Genomic DNA, 16,929 nt, shown 5'->3' with positions numbered 1-16,929 from the left:
TACATAGCTATGGTTAAATTATACACTGGATAAAGGGAATGTGTGAACACTTTGTACCATTTTTGCAAGTTTTCTGTAAATTTGAAATGATTCCAAAAATATTAAAATTAAAAAATTTTTTTTTAATTTTTAAAAGAGTGAATGAAGTAGAATTTTATTTCACTTAAAAAAAAAAAATGTGACCATGATGCTGCTAAAACCAGGGTACACAATCCACATATGTAAAGGCTAAATGGAATAAAAGTTATAGAACATATTTAAGATGTGCATTTGTAAGTCATTTAAAATTTCTTTTAAATTTATAGTCTAACACAATTCCCTTTTATGATTTTCTTCACTGTAAAATTATTGGAGATCCCACCAGAAGACTTTGCTTCAATCCTAATTTAGGAGGATATTTCACTTCTCTGTGTATCATTTAATATATGTAATATATACTATTATCATAAGTATGCTAGGAAAACATCATAAGAACATATTTAAAAAAACAGAAAAAAGTGTATTGGTGGATTACTTAAGAAGACTAAAGAATAATAAAGCCTTGCTGGCCCCTCAATTTTAACCCAGTGAAACTCATTTTGGACTTCTAACCTCCAGAACAGTAATATAATAAATTTATGTCATCATAAGCCTCTTAAAACGATGGGAAGAAGCCTGGGATCTACTAGGTGATTAATAATTATAGCTAGCACTGACTGAGTGCTCACTATGAGCCAGATCTTGGTAAGCATCATTTCATTTAATCCTTGCAGCAACACTATGAAGTAGATAATATTACCCCCATTTTACAGATGTAGAAACTGAGGCACAGAGATGTTAAGTGATTTCTTTAAGGTCACATAGGTAGTAAGTGGTGGGGGCAAGAGTCTAACCCACTCTGACTCTAGAGTCTTTACTCTCAACCACTACACTTTACTGACTAATATTTGATGGATGAATGAATGAATGAATGAATGTCATGAAAAGCATCATGGGTTTTAATCTGTATGATCATAAGCAAGTAACAGTGCCTCAGTTTACTCATCTATAACATGGGAATAAAGATCTACATTATAGATTATAGTGAGGCTCTAATGAGAAAATGTTTAAAAACTTAGAAAAAGCATAGCACATAGTGAACACTCAATGGACAATAGTTTGGCCTTTGGCTTGGTGGCCATCTACACAAGGGGTTCTTGGCACAGTCATATCAGTGTATTGATCCCTTCTGAGATCAGCCTAAGGGTGCAAGAACATGATTCCTTTTCCCTGAAGATGAATCTGCAATCTGGTTTGGGCATAAGTGGCATCCCTATTTGGGATGAAAGATCAAAGCTACAGTCAATTTTTGAAGAGGATGTATGAGATTCTGTCAAGGAAACGAAAAGGTAGCTATTTCAGTTGTCATGATTGGTTATTTCCATGATCCTTCTCTCCCTCCTTCAATTCCTCTGTTCTTCCCTCCCTCCAGTGGGAACTCATCACTATAGACTGCCTAAGCAGAATGGCACGTGTGGAATGCTACAACACAGATGAACCTTGAAGACATTGTGTTGAGTGAAATAAGCCAGACAGAAAAGGACAAGTGCTGTATGATCCCACATACATGAAATTATCAGAATATTCATATTCATAAAGTCAGAAACTAGAATACAGGTTACCAGGGGCGAAGTAGGGGAGGGGAATGGGGAATTAATGTTTAATTGGTATGGAGTTTCTGTTTGGGGTGATGGAAAAGTTTTGGCAATGGACAATGGGGATGGAGGCACAAATTTGCATAAGTAATTAACACCACTGAATTGTATATTTGAAAAGGGGAAAAAACAGGTTGTGTATAGGTTGCCACACACGCACAATAAACATGAATGGACAGTCACCATGACCACAGTTTGAAATGGGCAGATTAGAAACAGACAGCTGGAAAAGCTGGAGGAATGGTGCTCAGAAATAGAGGTAGGGCTCCTTGGAGCCTGTACTGTCTGCCTTGACTAGGGCAAAGCTCCACATTGAGCTGACCATGGACAGGACTGGCTGGGAAGTTTCTGCATTACCACAATATGGGGAGTATTGACACCAGCCTGTTCCCATCCCACCTCAGCCCACCTGGAAGTGAAGAAATCATAAAACCTAAGAGAGAAAGGGAAAGTTTAGGCTTCTGGTTCCTGTGAGTCTAGAGCATTTTTCCTTCCCTTCTCTTGCTCTCATCTCATTTTGCAACTGGGAATGTCTTCTAGGGAGGCATCTTTGGCCCTGGAGAACTCAAATGAGTATGCAGAAAGTATTGGCCATGGCTTTGCTCAAGGCCTAGGGAAAACTGCAAATAGGACTGTATTACTTAGGGTTCTCTAGGGAAATAGAATCAACAAGAGATATCTATAAATATAAGATTTATGAAAGTGTCTCACACAACTATGGGTACGCATGAGTCCAAATTCCATAGGGCAGGCAGCAGACTGGCAACTCCAAGGAAGATGTTCGATGAACTCCTCAGGCAGCGAACTGGCAACTTTGATGAACTTCTCAGATAACGCTTCACTGGTCAGCCAAAGAAGAAGTGAAGGTCCTTTATCTGGCTTAAAAGTCTTCAACTGATTGGATTAAATCCAGCTGACTGCATTCTCTCATTGTTGAAGACATGCCCTTCGTTGATGTAATCAGTCACCGCTGCAGTCAATTGACTGATGATTTAATAAACCAGCCTTCCGGTTTATTAACCAGCCACAAATGTCCTTGTAGTAATGGTTAGGTCAGTGCTTGCTTGACCAGACAGCCGGGTACCATCACCTGGCCAAGTTGACACATGAACCTAACTGTCACAAGGACCTTCTTATTTCTTTCTAGATGGTCCAATCCGGACAGAAAGTGATGCAGGCATCTGGGCAGGGCTGCCTTTGAATGAAGATTTTTGCCTTTGACTGAAATGTACTCTATCTTATGAGAATTGGAGAGTGGCAGTCTGGGCACAGAAGGGCAAAGTCCAACAGAGCCAAGCATTCCATCTGGGACCTAGTTGGTCAGGAGTTCTGGTTTTTCTCAATCACCCCAAAGATCTTGTTACGTAGAACAAGGTCAGGCCCAAGTGGAATTTGCTATCATTTCATTTTTTAAATTTCCCCCTTCCTGTTTTTTTTCCCTCAGTGATAAAATAGAACTTGTATAAAGTCATCAATGGCATGAGACTAAAAACAGTACTCTAGACAAGATGGGATGTTGCTAAAATTCTCTTGCTGGAGTCAGTTTGGTTAGTATCACTCAGTGTACCAAACAATTTTACGGATTTTCCTGTCAGAAGTCTCACACCTCAGGTCTTAGCTTTAGCTTATTGTTAGGAAACCATTTAACACACACACACACACACACACACACACACACACAACATGTAATTTGCTTTCATGTGTATTTTATGCCAAAGAAAACAGACTCAGAACTGTAGCTGTGCTTGAAGCAAACTCAATACATGAATGTTCTGATTTACAAATAAACTAGGGACTGATTATTTACTTGACAAAATGCTTAAACATAATTCTTTAAATAACAGAAAATGTTTTTGATGCATTTTTAAGCACTTGATTTATGACTAGTTTATCACAACACATCAGTCACATGAATCAGTTCATACCTGCTTCACTGTCACACATATAAGAGCTGGTCTGAGTGCAGGTCTATTCCCTTGCAAAGAATCTTCTGGCCAAATGTGTTACAACCAATAGGAAACAAGAACAAAATAGACATTCCAATAGCTTTCCTTTCTATTTAGCTTCCAACAAAATGATACTGAAGCTATTTGGGTAATTCTTGCCCTAAAGTACGAGTACAGTTTTGTTAGATACAAAGTTGAGACAATTGGAAACATTTTTAATGAACAAACTTTTCACAGAGACTGTCTATATCACATTGTTATTACAACATAGATGAGCTGAAAAAATTTTTGTACAGATTTGGAGGAAGGAAAAGCCTAAAAAGAAATCAAGCCTATAGAGGTAGTTGAATAGCAATATGGGGGCGGAAAAGCATTATCTTAATTCCCCTTCAGTTCATTACAGTGTAAGAGTAAAATGACTGCTTAACAAATGGAATAACACAATACACATTTGCCACTGGTTAAATGGCTTGCTTGATATTTTAATCCTGGCATTACTGAGAACTACACAAAACGATGGAACTAGTTTATCTAAGATAAGCCTATGGTGCCTCATTGACCTATTTTCTCTTTTGTTGTTATTATTTATTGTTGCTTTGATAATAGATAAGTGTTAATCAACTTTTAAAATGATGCATAAGCTACAGTGCTGCTTTGTAAACTTCTGTTAATCATGTTTGCAGCAAAGAATTTTTAAATGGCTACATAATCATGGAGCAAAAGCTTTAAAATGACAACCAGGTACAGAGATTACAGGCACTTCTCTCTGAAAGTTAACTAAACATATTTGGAAATACCCATTTGTAAATGACTATTCCTTCATTTCACCTCTGAATGTGCAGAACCCAGATGATTAAACAGTTGAACAGTGTAACAAGTTGGAGTGATCATTCTAAAATGAATTGAATGTGTACATTTTACATGGCTCTTTTTCCTTCCTTTTCTCTTCATTCAGGAAGGGGTACAAATTGGAGCCCATGCAGTTGGCTGCTTTCCACAACCATCTTTAATCATAAATCAAAACCTCATTTCTCAGGCTCAAGAATTGACTGAAAGTCAGCCTTTGTCCAATTTGGGCTGCCTTCCATTTATATCTCTGTTTTACACCTCTACTATGATTCTGCCTTGGTAAACAGAAATGGATGCAAAGTCAACATGTTGGGGACTCAAGAAATGAGTCCCTGAATGAAACTCCCATCTCAGAAATGGAGTTGGGGTGGGGGAACACAGTCCCCACTGTATTTCAGTCCATCAACAGTATGCAGTCTGCTGACAGTAAGAGACCTCTGGGAGCTGTGAACCAGCCTCAGGAGCACCACTGCTCCAGTGGCCAGTCACAGGGGATTATCTGAGCCCAGGCCAGCTCCATATGCAGAGCTGGAAGCACTACATGTGCAGACTCGATTAGCCCCTTGCTGCTGAGGCAGCACAAGGCTAGAACAGCCTTCAGAAAAGGAAAACTGTTGAAATAGTCAATTCTCTGTCCCCCTAAGTCAGGAGCAAACACTTTTTTTCTCCAAGTGATCTACAGAAAACTCATTTTTTTATTTTTCATTTTCTACATTTTGCTGGTTATTAGCTAGCAGCAGTAGTATGGTACAGAGCAGAAAGGCATGATATCTGCCTGGTACCTGGTTTATATATATACAGAAAATAACCTGCTAGGAAAAGACTTGATCAGATACAGTAGACAGGAAACATAACCAATAAATGGCACCATCTAACACTGGGGGAGTCTTGTTGTTCTGGCCTAGATTTAGCTTTGTGTCTTTTCTCTGTATACTCTTCATTCCCAAGTTGTGCAGCAAAACCCACCTACAAGTGGTAAAAATGGTCATGTCCAATCGATCACCCCATTCAAGTACACCTCAAAGAAAGCCAAGGTTTAGCCTTGCATCCTGCCTCATGCAACTAATGAAATTACTGTTAAACAACCCAAATGTGTATCTAGGCTACTGAGACTAAAGTATAATTCTGCCTAGTGAAGATTTACATTTGCTGATGTTGGTTACTCACTTTTCAAGGTGAACATTCTATGATGTGGAATTTTATTCAGAAATCAAACCTCCCTTTCTACTTAGATTAAGGAGAAATGTTGGGGTTAATTTACTTAACCCCCAACTTACCATTGTGAGCTTCTGGAGAATGCTTTTGTGATTTGATGACTATGCCTGTTCATTAAAATTATGTGTAATGTAAACTACTTACAAATGTTAAAAAATCTGCCAAGGAACAGGTTCAAAACCAAAGTTGGCCACTTACTGGCTTACTGTTAACCTGGGCAAAGTATTTAACATTGTGGAGCCTCAGTTTTTTCATCCATAATTTGGGGATAATAACTGTTCTTATAGGGTTGTTGTGAGAAATAAATGATTCAATGAGCTCATGTATGTGAAATCACCTTGTTCAGTACTTGGTACATAGTATGTTCTCAATACATTTTGTTTATTAAATCTTTTGGGCAGCATTAAGAAAATGCCATGAACTTAGCAAGTTGTAAGTTGTAAAATCCATTCACCCTGGCTTGGCCAAGAACCTCAATACATGGAAAGTAGGGAGTGATGAGTTGGTTATTCCAATGGAGCTATAAATTAAGGCTTCCACTCTATCAGAAATTCTAGACCTCCAACCCAAACTAATTTTTAGTCCCATTGGGATGGGGAAAGCTTGCTAGCACAGGATGTGTTCCTCTTCTAACCCTCATTAGTTCTCCAGTCTTTTCACTTTCCCAAACAGACTTGACCCTGAAAGTAATTACCTGTCAATCATCAAGTTTTGGTCTGAAAAATCAGTGGTGTGGATTTCCCCAACCAAGTTTAAAGGGGTTGGAAGTGGGTATTGTGTGTAAAGGCAGTGTTTTATAGAAATGTGGGCTCCTGGAGATATTCTATAACTATGAATAATCTAATAACAGCTATCATTTTTTGAGTGTTACCTATGTGCTAGGCACTGTTAAAGCGATATATATATATACTATCTCATTGAATGTTCCGAATGACACAATATGTAGTATTTATCACTACCATTTTATAGATGAGGTATTGGAGCTTAGAAAAAGTTAAGCCATATGCCAAAAGACACATATAGTAAGTGGAGAAGCTTATGACCCTTTCCTTTATTGCATTTATACTAGATAATAGCAAACTATTATACTAGGACTATTGTGACCACATGGTTGGGCACCAGGTAGGAGAGAGTACCTTTAATTTCCTGGTCCCTGAGCCTTGAGAGTGTACTTGGGCAGCAACCACACCTGTACATCATCTACTTTCATTCTTCAATAGCCCAGGCTGGCCCCAACATCAAACCCTGTAACATAATGCTCTGACAACATGGCATCCATTAAGTAAGTATAGAAAAGATCATTTGGTTTTTGCTTACATGCATCTGTTTTATATACTTTGAATCATCTCACTCTCACTTTTCTGTTTCTGGCTCCAGGTGGTGATGGAATAAGTTAGACAGATTACTTGAGGCATTAACCCCTCAGCTTAGTAGAATGACTGGCTGCAAGTGAATCCCGCCGCTGTAGCTGTCCAACATCAGATGAGAGTCAAGGTACAAACAGCACAATTCACTTCTTTCCTGCCCTGATCTTTTTACTTTGTCACTGTAATGCTCCCATATTTGGGGTATTTTTCAGGTTCTCCTGACACTGAAGGAATCAAAATGAGCACTAAGCAAACTAAGCAAGTGCTTACTCTTACCTCTTTCCTCTTTGTTCTTCCACAATACCGAAATCTTTGGCCCCTTGTAACCAGGAGGAAAGGCAGTGTTTGGATCAGAACATGGATTAACTGTCTGGTTGCTTAAAAACACATTTAAAGGGCTCTACTCTATTTAGCTTCTTTACACTAGTAAGCCCAGTCCTTCTTAAAGTATTTCCCCCATGCTAACCCAGGTCTTGATCTTCAGAACCCTGAGAAGAGGTAGGGTGTGGAGGCTACTTGGGCATGGCTGTGATGTGCCAAACTGAAAAACATTCCCTCTGAAGGGTTAAAAAATTATCCTGCCTAAAATCCCATTGCTAACTGCACTGGGAAAAAAATAGATACACATATATTTAGATTGCTCAAATAAATGTCTATAATGCAATAAAAGATACTTCCCTCTGATTCAGCTCTTCATTCTAGAAAAATAATGCCTTCAGCCTTGTTCTGTACATAACACACAGAAAAGGGATTATTTTACTTTACCCTGGCATATGCCATAATCTATGCCAAATTCCTTAAGTATTTTATACCGTTGAATTCAAACTGAAAACAAAATGGAATTTGTAAAGATAGATGATCTTAGCATTATTCTTAGCTTCTTTTAAACATCCAATTGGACAGATATCAAAGTGGTACTAGAACTGGGATCAAATGTAGTAAAAACATGGTTAGGGCAAACATTGCACATTTCTAGTATTGTTACTTCCCCCTAGTCATTCATACACTGTAAACCACATCCATAAATAAAGCGACTGGCTTTTCAGCAATGTACACTTAAATAGTTACAAACATACATGTAGAAAAAAGGATACAGTAGTGAAAAAAAATAAATTATTAAAACAGAAAGATGTATAAACATTATTTTACACAATGCTATATAAAACCTGAAGCATTTGGAATGAGACCTCAAGTCAGTGAAATAATGCAGCAACATTATTAGTATCTTTGCTTCACATTTCAACCACACAGTCATTCATCTATGAAAGCAAGAAAATTAAAGCAAAACCATTTTAAACTTTCAGAACATTTTATGGTAAAATCAGTCCCACCCCACCCCCGGGATCTTAAACACCTCTGCTGTTCATATAGTAGTGCAGCATGTCAAGAAGTATCTTCAGAAAGTTTTCAAACAGGTCACATTGTTTTGGTCTTTCTATTCAATTTCTCTGTGATCAATAGCAGGGTAATGTCTCTGTTTGATACTCCCTTCTGTTAAGATGTTATTGCAATTAGATATATTTACAAGAAGACTCCCTTAGGGTAGTGGGGAGGGTAGGAGCTCCTCTTCAGCAATCAACTCTCACTAGTTTTGATTTCGGGATATAAAAGCCAAGACTCGCCGAATGCCATTCAGTCTATCCTTTAAGGACCTCATTGCTAGGAATGGGAGCTGAGCTCGGCTTTCTAAAGGAAGTACTGCTAATATCCACCAGCACCAGGCTGGACCATCAGGGTTAATCTGCAACAGAGAAATACAATAGGTTCATACGGTCTACAGGTTTCCAAAGCCTCAACTTAAACATACCAGGTGGAAGAGCCTCTCTGCATGGCAGAGATTGCTAATTGCCTCTATATACATCCTCCCTTTATTTTAGCTGGGCCTATAACCAACCAGAATAAAGACTACATTTCCTAGCCTCCCTTGCAGCTAGATGAAGGCATGAGACAAGGTTCTAGCTAATGAGATATAAAAAGAAGTGATAAGTATAACTTCTGAGTCCTGCTCTAGGAAAGGAAAGAACAAGTGCCTTCTACCTTCCTCTTTATCCCCCTTTCCCCTGGCTAGAACGTGGACATGGTGATCATCAGCCTTCTTCAATCAAGAAGACTAGGGCACTGCCTCTTGCTGTCTGTTGTAACTTTGCCAAGTTACATTCTTCTCTCCACTGGCAAGCAGAGGTTGACAGGACACTTTTATGGGTCTTTAATTTTGTGTGAGATTACAATTTATCTAATTAAATGAGAGTTAATTAAGTGTTTTGGCTAAGAGTGCTGAAGAGGAGTCAATTTCCTTGAAAATGATATAATCATGGACACTGAGGGTTTGAAGTTCTAGTAATTAGGTCCACAATTAGATAATTTGTTTACCCTATCAGTTTCCTTCTATTAGAACTATACCAACAACAGCAGAAATAATTTGTTATTGCCTCTTCTCTCAACAGACTATTGTGAAACTTTACATTTATCAGGAAACGGAACAAATTAAATTCACAAACTTATATCTGGAAAAAAAAGACTAGGGCAACATTCTACAGATGGTTGAGCTTTGTGATGGAAGGGGCCTGAGTTTCTGAATGATCTCATGGAATCAAGCTGCCCCACTCCCTAGGATGTAAGCCCTCTCTCTGGTTAAAGTTACAGTTATTTGGTATTTTAAGCAGACAAACCAATGTCTTAACAGATATACCATGCCTCCTAGCCAATGTAATTTTATAAGCCAGGATATCCACTACTCAGTCTCTTTCACATCTAAGACTGTATTTAGGTCCCTTGGACTGATGCATATAACATGTGGGCCTTCAATTCCCATGACATCTTAGGTTTTACATGTCTCTTGACTTCCTTCATTTCCCTGCTTGGAGCTTAAGGCAATAGCCCAGATATACCATGTTACAATACAGGACCACAGGACCACAGTTATCTACTCCCCTGAAACCAAAGGCAATGGTTTATAGTCCTAAAGAACAGCAATTCCACTCTACAATAATTCCATTTAGAAAATACATTCACATTAGAAATGCATTCTATCCCCAGGTTTCCTTTTAACAAAGAGCTTTTCCATCCCACATAAACCCTTTACCAAAATTTCTTTTGTAAGCAGCTCCCCAGGCACACATCTTAGACATTGGTAACTTATTTCCTACTAAAACTGAAATGAGCTCTCTGTGCCCAACTTTTGGAAGGCTGCTTTTAGGACTATAGGGAATCACATTTTGCTCAAATCACCTCCCCCGGGATTATTTGACTCCCAATTGGTTCACCTGATTCTCTCCAAATCTCGCTGCCCTTTTTACCTCTCTGTACCTCTAGCTTCATTTGGATTCTTTTTTGTCCCTCACTGGAGTCTATAACATGTTCTCCCTCTTATTAACAGCTTTGAATATTAGATTTACATAGACTGAATTTTATTTTCCAGGATCATTTAAAAAGATATTTAAGCTCATGTTAGCACTTGTAGCTGTTTCTAACAAACCTCCTCCTGAGGCTTAGAACATTCTTACTAGTGGGACCAGTGTGGCCACAGCATTGACAGCAGCAAACTGGAGGATACCTCTTTTTTCAACATTGCCAAAACAATATCATGACTGTTCCTAATAAGAAATTAAATGAAACCAAGATTTCAGCTTTCTGTGTCATTGAGTCCTTATGAATCACATTGTGGCATCTGTGTTTTCTCCATTGGAGGATGCTGTTATTATTGCTAATCTCTATCTTTTGTCTGACTGGGAAAGATGCTTTCCAGAAGGTGAAGGGGAACATTAAGTTTGATCAAGAGCTTGCTCAGAGCTATGATGGAGTCATGAGTCACAGTGGCCCAGAGCCAGGATCTGGATCATTGGAAGCACTTTCTGGCCTTTCTCCCTTCAACACTCATGATATGTCTTTGCATGGGGGAAAGGAGCTACCTTTATCGTCTGGAGAAAACAAGACATTTCAGTCCATTAAGGAAAAAGACTTGTGTTTTAGATTCTCAAAACAAAAAGCAGAGGGACTTTAGAGACCTCCTCAACCACCTTCCTCATTTCCGAGATGGGGAGAAAGCTGAGAAAGGGGAAAAGACTTACCCAAGGTCACATAGCTAGAGAGGTAAGCAGGACTAGTCTTTTGTCAGAGCAGACAGAATATGTACATTCAGACTTTTCTATTGTGAAAGACTTGGGAACGATTAAAAGAATCAAGAAAGTTATGGAGGTGATGATGTAAGAGAGCCAGCTCAGAATATAATATAAGGTGATGGTAGGGAAAAAAATGTTTCAGATACCTCCAGCCTTGTTCTAGAAAGAATTTACTGAAATAGAATTCCCTGAAAGTACTGCCTGGTTTATACCAGGCAGGCAAAACTTAGTGAAGCTTAAGTATCTGTAGTTTCTGGAGAGGTTTGGTTCTGCAGCTTGAACTCTCAAATGGATCTGTTCCCCCAGAAAAAAAGACTGATCTAGTAGAACCTAATGAACTGTTTTCTAGTATAGCTCAGCCAAGGGTACATTTAAAGATTGAGTCAATTTTCTCAGGTCTAGGTGACGCTAAATGAGATCACTAACAAGGGCCCAGATCTGTAGGGCTAATTGTGGATAGGCCTGGGTGTTAAAAGTTTCTGTGTTCTTGCAATTGGAATTTTGTAAAGTAGCTGATCTTATCTCCTAGCTCCTGCAACAATTGTAGGCAGGGGGAGGTGATTATGAAGCTCCCTGGAAGCTGCAGCTATAGTCTAAGTTCTCAGGACACCTTTCTCTTAAGCCATGGCCTTTACATGTATCTTCTCATACCCTAACACATCACCATGGTGTGAGTCTGGACTCCCATTGAAGGTTCTTCTGTTGGTGGTGTCTATGCTTCCTTTCTCTCCATTTATCTTTCGAAACCTGCCTTGGACCTAAGTTCCTACTGCATTACTTTAGTTACCCCAATTCTGACTTCGGATCCTTTCGCTCTTACTCATGATGCCCAATGCCCAGCCATACAATACTGAATTGGATCCATCTTCCTCTCTGTGCTTGACGTTATTAGATGGCAACCATGTACCCATACAATCAAAAACCACAGGCACTCTTAGCTGAGGGGACAATCCATTAAAAATAGAAATTTTTATATACCTGGGGGTCAGCATCTTTCTCTGGCATTGGACCAAAGTGATTGAGTATCCGATTTTTCAGAGATGATTTGAGTGAATGAAACCACAACGATGCTTGTTCATAAACACAATTATGTAATCCTATGAGCTCAGCAAAATCCTCTCCGTGGACCTGAAATTATCAAAGTGAAAGGGAAGCATTCTGTACCTTCTATACCACTCCCAGAACCACTTCTAATGCCTGACTCTCTTTGCGCAACCATCCTGTCTCCCTCTGGGATGCGGTCAACCATCCAACTTTCTCCTATGTGATATGTGAAAGGCTCTTCAACCAGATGCTGTACTGTATATAAATACTGGGAGTGGAGGGAGGAAAAAGATTCAGCTAGGTAAATTAGCTGAAACAGCAAGACATATTTAAAAAAGATATTCTAATAGGCCTGAATGGAGGGGTGCACTTAAACTAGGTTATGTTGGATTATGCCTCTGCCCTTTTCATTTTTACATCTGTTTTCCCATTGCTCATTGGAAAGAAAGACATGAATGTGTCTGTGTCACAGTGTGAAATTCTATCTTCCAAGCCAAATGCATGTATCATTGATCAAATATGTATTAATCTTGTACTATGTATGTAGACAATGTAAATATAAATGAACATGGGATGATTTTTTCTTCGTTCATCCATTAGCTCAGAAAATCAAGGACTGACAAGATACGTTATCTTTCTACCTTATGGGATGACTGATTATTGGGAAAGGTTCTTACCCAGGTTACACATTTAAAGACACACATGCATATGTGAATCTACCATTATCTCAAAATAAAGTTTAAAAATAGATAAAAATGAAATTAAAAATTAAATAGAAATAGAAATACACATTGTAGACCTGACTCCAGATCTCTCCCTTGGTATCCTTGACACAGACCTAACTCCTGGGCTAGGTGGGCCCTAGGGTTTGGTCTAGGGTAGCATTTCTTATGCACAAAAGCAATTCAGCATCTAAGCAAGGAGAGCTGGACAAAGGGCACTCTTACCACAATTCTAAAATTAAACAGCAATCCAGCAGCATTCAGTGTTGTTACAGCAATTTGGTGAGAATCCCAAGGCCCCCAAATGTTCTGAGCAATCCTTTTGCAGCCATCTTTGTAAGACAATTTACGTGAATAGCTTTGGGATTCTTGGCAATGGCCACCCTTACCTTTTGATCTTCAATGTATTCAATGTCAGCAGTATTGTAACCATCCCGCTGGCCCTGATGGAGCACCTTGAAGCGCCTCTTGCCGATGCTATCAACCACTGAGCGGCCATCAGCAAAGAATTGAACATTTCTAATCTCTAGGATGCAGCCATATTCCACAAACCTGTTTATTGAGAGTGAAGTTAAAGTAGATTCTTTTTTTTTTTTTTTTTTTTTTTTTTAAATCATCATTTTATTGAGATATATTCACATACCACGCAGTCATACAAAACAAATTGTACTTTCGATTGTTTACAGTACCATTACATAGTTGTACATTCATCACCTAAATCAATCCCTGACACCTTCATTAGCACACACACAAAAATAACAAGAATAATAATTAGAGTGAAAAAGAGCAATTGAAGTAAAAAAGAACACTGGGTACCTTTGTCTGTCTGTTTCCCTCCCCTACTTTTCTACACATCCATCCATAAACTAGACAAAGTGGTGTTTGGTCCTTATGGCTTTCCCAATCCCATTGTCACCCCTCATAAGCTACATTTTTATACAACTGTCTTCGAGATTCATGGGTTCTGGGTTGTAGTTTGATAGTTTCAGGTATCCACCACCAGCTACCCCAATTCTTTAGAACCTAAAAAGGGTTGTCTAAAGTGTGCATAAGAGTGCCCACCAGAGTGACCTCTCGGCTCCTTTTGGAATCTCTCTGCCACTGAAGCTTATTTCATTTCCTTTCACATCCCCCTTTTGGTCAAGAAGATGTTCTCCGTCCCACGGTGCCAGGTCTACATTCCTCCCTGGGAGTCATATTCCACGTTACCAGGGAGATTCACTTCCCTGGGTGTCTGATCCCACGTAGGGGGGAGGGCAGTGATTTCACCTTTCAAGTTGGCTTAGCCAGAGAGAGAGGGCCACATCTGAGCAACAAAGAGGCATTCAGGAGGAGACTCTTAGGCACAAATACAGGGAGGCCTAGCCTCTCCTTTGCAGCAACCGTCTTCCCAAGGGTAAAACTTATGGTAGAGGGCTCAACCCATCAAACCACCAGTCCCCTATGTCTGTGGTCATGTTAGCAACCATGGAGGTGGGGTAGGCGAATACCCCTGCATTCTCCACAGGCTCCTCAAGGGGGCACTACATCTTTTTTTTTTTTTTTTTTTTAACTTTCCCTTCTTTTTTCAAATCACCTGTATGAAAAAAAAAGTTAAAAAGAAAACAAACATACAATAAAAGAGCATTTCAAAGAGACCATAGCAAGGGAGTAAGAAAAAGACAACTAACCTAAGATAACTGCTTAACTTCCAACATGTTCCTACTTTACTCCAAGAAAGTTACATAATATAGCAACATTTCAGTGAACTTGTTTCTACTACAACCATCAGAAATTAACAGACCATAGTCATTTCTGGGCATCCCCAGAACGTTAAATAGCTTATCTGTTCTTCCTGGATTATTGTTCCCCCTTCCTTAATTGCTCTCTACTGCTAGTTCCCCTACATTCTACATTATAAACCATTTGTTTTACATTTTTCAAAGTTCACATTAGTGGTAGCATATAATATTTCTCTTTTTGTGCCTGGCTTATTTCGCTCAGCATTATGTCTTCAAGGTTCATCCATGTTGTCATATGTTTCACCAGATCGTTCCTTCTTACTGCCGCGTAGTATTCCATCGTGTGTATATACCACATTTTATTTATCCACTCATCTGTTGAAGGACATTTGGGTTGTTTCCATCTCTTGGCAATTGTGAATAATGCTGCTATGAACATTGGCGTGCAGATATCTGTTCGTGTCACTGCTTTCCGATCTTCCGGGTATATACCGAGGAGTGCAATCGCTGGATCGAATGGTAGCTCTATATCTAGTTTTCTAAGGAACTGCCAGACTGACTTCCAGAGTGGCTGAACCATTATACAGTCCCACCAACAATGAATAAGAGTTCCAATTTCTCCACATCCCCTCCAGCATTTGTAGTTTCCTGTTTGTTTAATGGCAGCCATTCTAACCGGTGTTAGATGGTATCTCATTGTGGTCTTAATTTGCATCTCTCTAATAGCTAGTGAAGCTGAACATTTTTCATGTGTTTCTTGGTCATTTGTATTTCCTCTTCAGAGAACTGTCTTTTCATATCTTTTGCCCATTTTATAATTGGGCTGTCTGTACTATTGTCATTGAGTTGTACGATTTCTTTGTATATGCAAGATATCAGTCTTTTGTCAGATACATGGTTTCCAAAAATTTTTTCCCATTGAGTTGGCTGCCTCTTTACCTTTTTGAGAAATTCCTTTGAGGTGCAGAAACTTCTAAGCTTGAGGAGTTCCCATTTATCTATTTTCTCTTTTGTTGCTTGTGCTTTGGGTGTAAAGTCTAGGAAGTGGCCTCCTAATACAAGGTCTTGAAGATGTTTTCCTACATTATCTTCTAGGAGTTTTATGGTACTTTCTTTTATATTGAGATCTTTGGTCCATTTTGAGTTAATTTTTGTGTAGGGGGTGAGGTAGGGGTCCTCTTTCATTCTTTTGGATATGGATATCCAACTCTCCCAGCCCCATTTGTTGAAAAGACCATTATGGCTCAGTTCGGTGACTTTGGGGGCCTTATCAAAGATCAGTCGGCCATAGATCTGAGGGTCTATCTCTGAATTCTCAATTCGATTCCATTGATCTATATGTCTATCTTTGTGCCAGTACCATGCTGTCTTGGCAACTGTGGCTTTATAATAAGCTTCAAAGTCAGGGAGTGTAAGTCCTCCCACTTCGTTTTTCTTTTTTAGAGTGTCTTTAGCAATTCGAGGCATCTTCCCTTTCCAAATAAATTTGATAACTAGCTTTTCCAAGTCTGCAAAGTAGGTTGTTGGAATTTTGATTGGGATTGCATTGAATCTGTAGATGAGTTTGGGTAGAATTGACATCTTAATGACATTTAGCCTTCCTATCCATAAACATGGAATATTTTTCCATCTTTTAAGGTCCCCTTCTATTTCTTTTAGTAGAGTTATGTAGTTTTCTTTGTATAGGTCTTTTACATCTTTGGTTAAGTTGATTCCTAGGTACTTGATTTTTTTAGTTGCTATTGAAAATGGTATCTTTTTCTTGAGTGTCTCTTCAGTTTGTTCATTTCTAGCATATAGAAACATTACTGACTTATGTGCATTAATCTTGTATCCCGCTACTTTGCTAAATTTGTTTATTAGCTCTAGTAGGTGTATCGTTGATTTCTCAGGGTTTTCTAGATATAAGATCATATCATCTGCAAACAATGACAGTTTTACTTCTTCTTTTCCAATTTGGATGCCTTTTATTTCTTTGTCTTGCCGGATTGCCCTGGCTAGCACTTCCAGCACAATGTTGAATAACAGTGGTGACAGCGGGCATCCTTGTCTTGTTCCTGATCTTAGAGGGAAGGCTTTCAGTCTCTCACCATTGAGTACTATGCTGGCTGTGGGTTTTTCATATATGCTCTTTATCATGTTGAGGAAGTTTCCTTCAATTCCTACCTTTTGAAGTGTTTTTATCAAAAAGGGATGTTGGATTTTGTCAAATGCTTTTTCAGCATCTATTGAGATGATCAATTGATTTTTCCCTTTCGAGTTTTTAATGTGTTG

At 38.9% G+C, this 16,929-nt stretch overlaps 1 protein-coding gene across 5 annotated transcripts in view; it reads right to left on the bottom strand.

Moving 5' to 3' along the window:
* Positions 1-3,758: 3,758 nt before the first annotated feature.
* LONRF3 (LON peptidase N-terminal domain and ring finger 3) overlaps positions 3,759-16,929 on the bottom strand; it is a 49,211-nt gene continuing 36,040 nt past the window's right edge. For 2 of the 5 annotated variants that reach the window (XM_037821296.1, XM_037821291.1), the window contains 3 exons: positions 13,324-13,486; positions 12,147-12,296; positions 8,341-8,791 (listed from right to left, as the gene is read on the bottom strand). In XM_037821296.1, coding sequence (XP_037677224.1) covers positions 8,636-8,791; positions 12,147-12,296; positions 13,324-13,486 — 469 coding nt within the window. In that variant the 3' untranslated portion in view covers positions 8,341-8,635. Of the gene's footprint in view, positions 7,777-8,340; positions 8,792-12,146; positions 12,297-13,323; positions 13,487-16,929 lie in introns of those variants that run through there. The other 3 variants (XM_037821293.1, XM_037821294.1, XM_037821292.1) reach the window with 3 other exon arrangements.

Source organism: Choloepus didactylus, chromosome X, assembly GCF_015220235.1.
Source record: "Choloepus didactylus isolate mChoDid1 chromosome X, mChoDid1.pri, whole genome shotgun sequence".
In the NCBI taxonomy this organism is placed as follows: Eukaryota; Metazoa; Chordata; class Mammalia; order Pilosa; family Megalonychidae; genus Choloepus; species Choloepus didactylus.
This window is presented reverse-complemented; position numbering and strand designations above follow the sequence as displayed.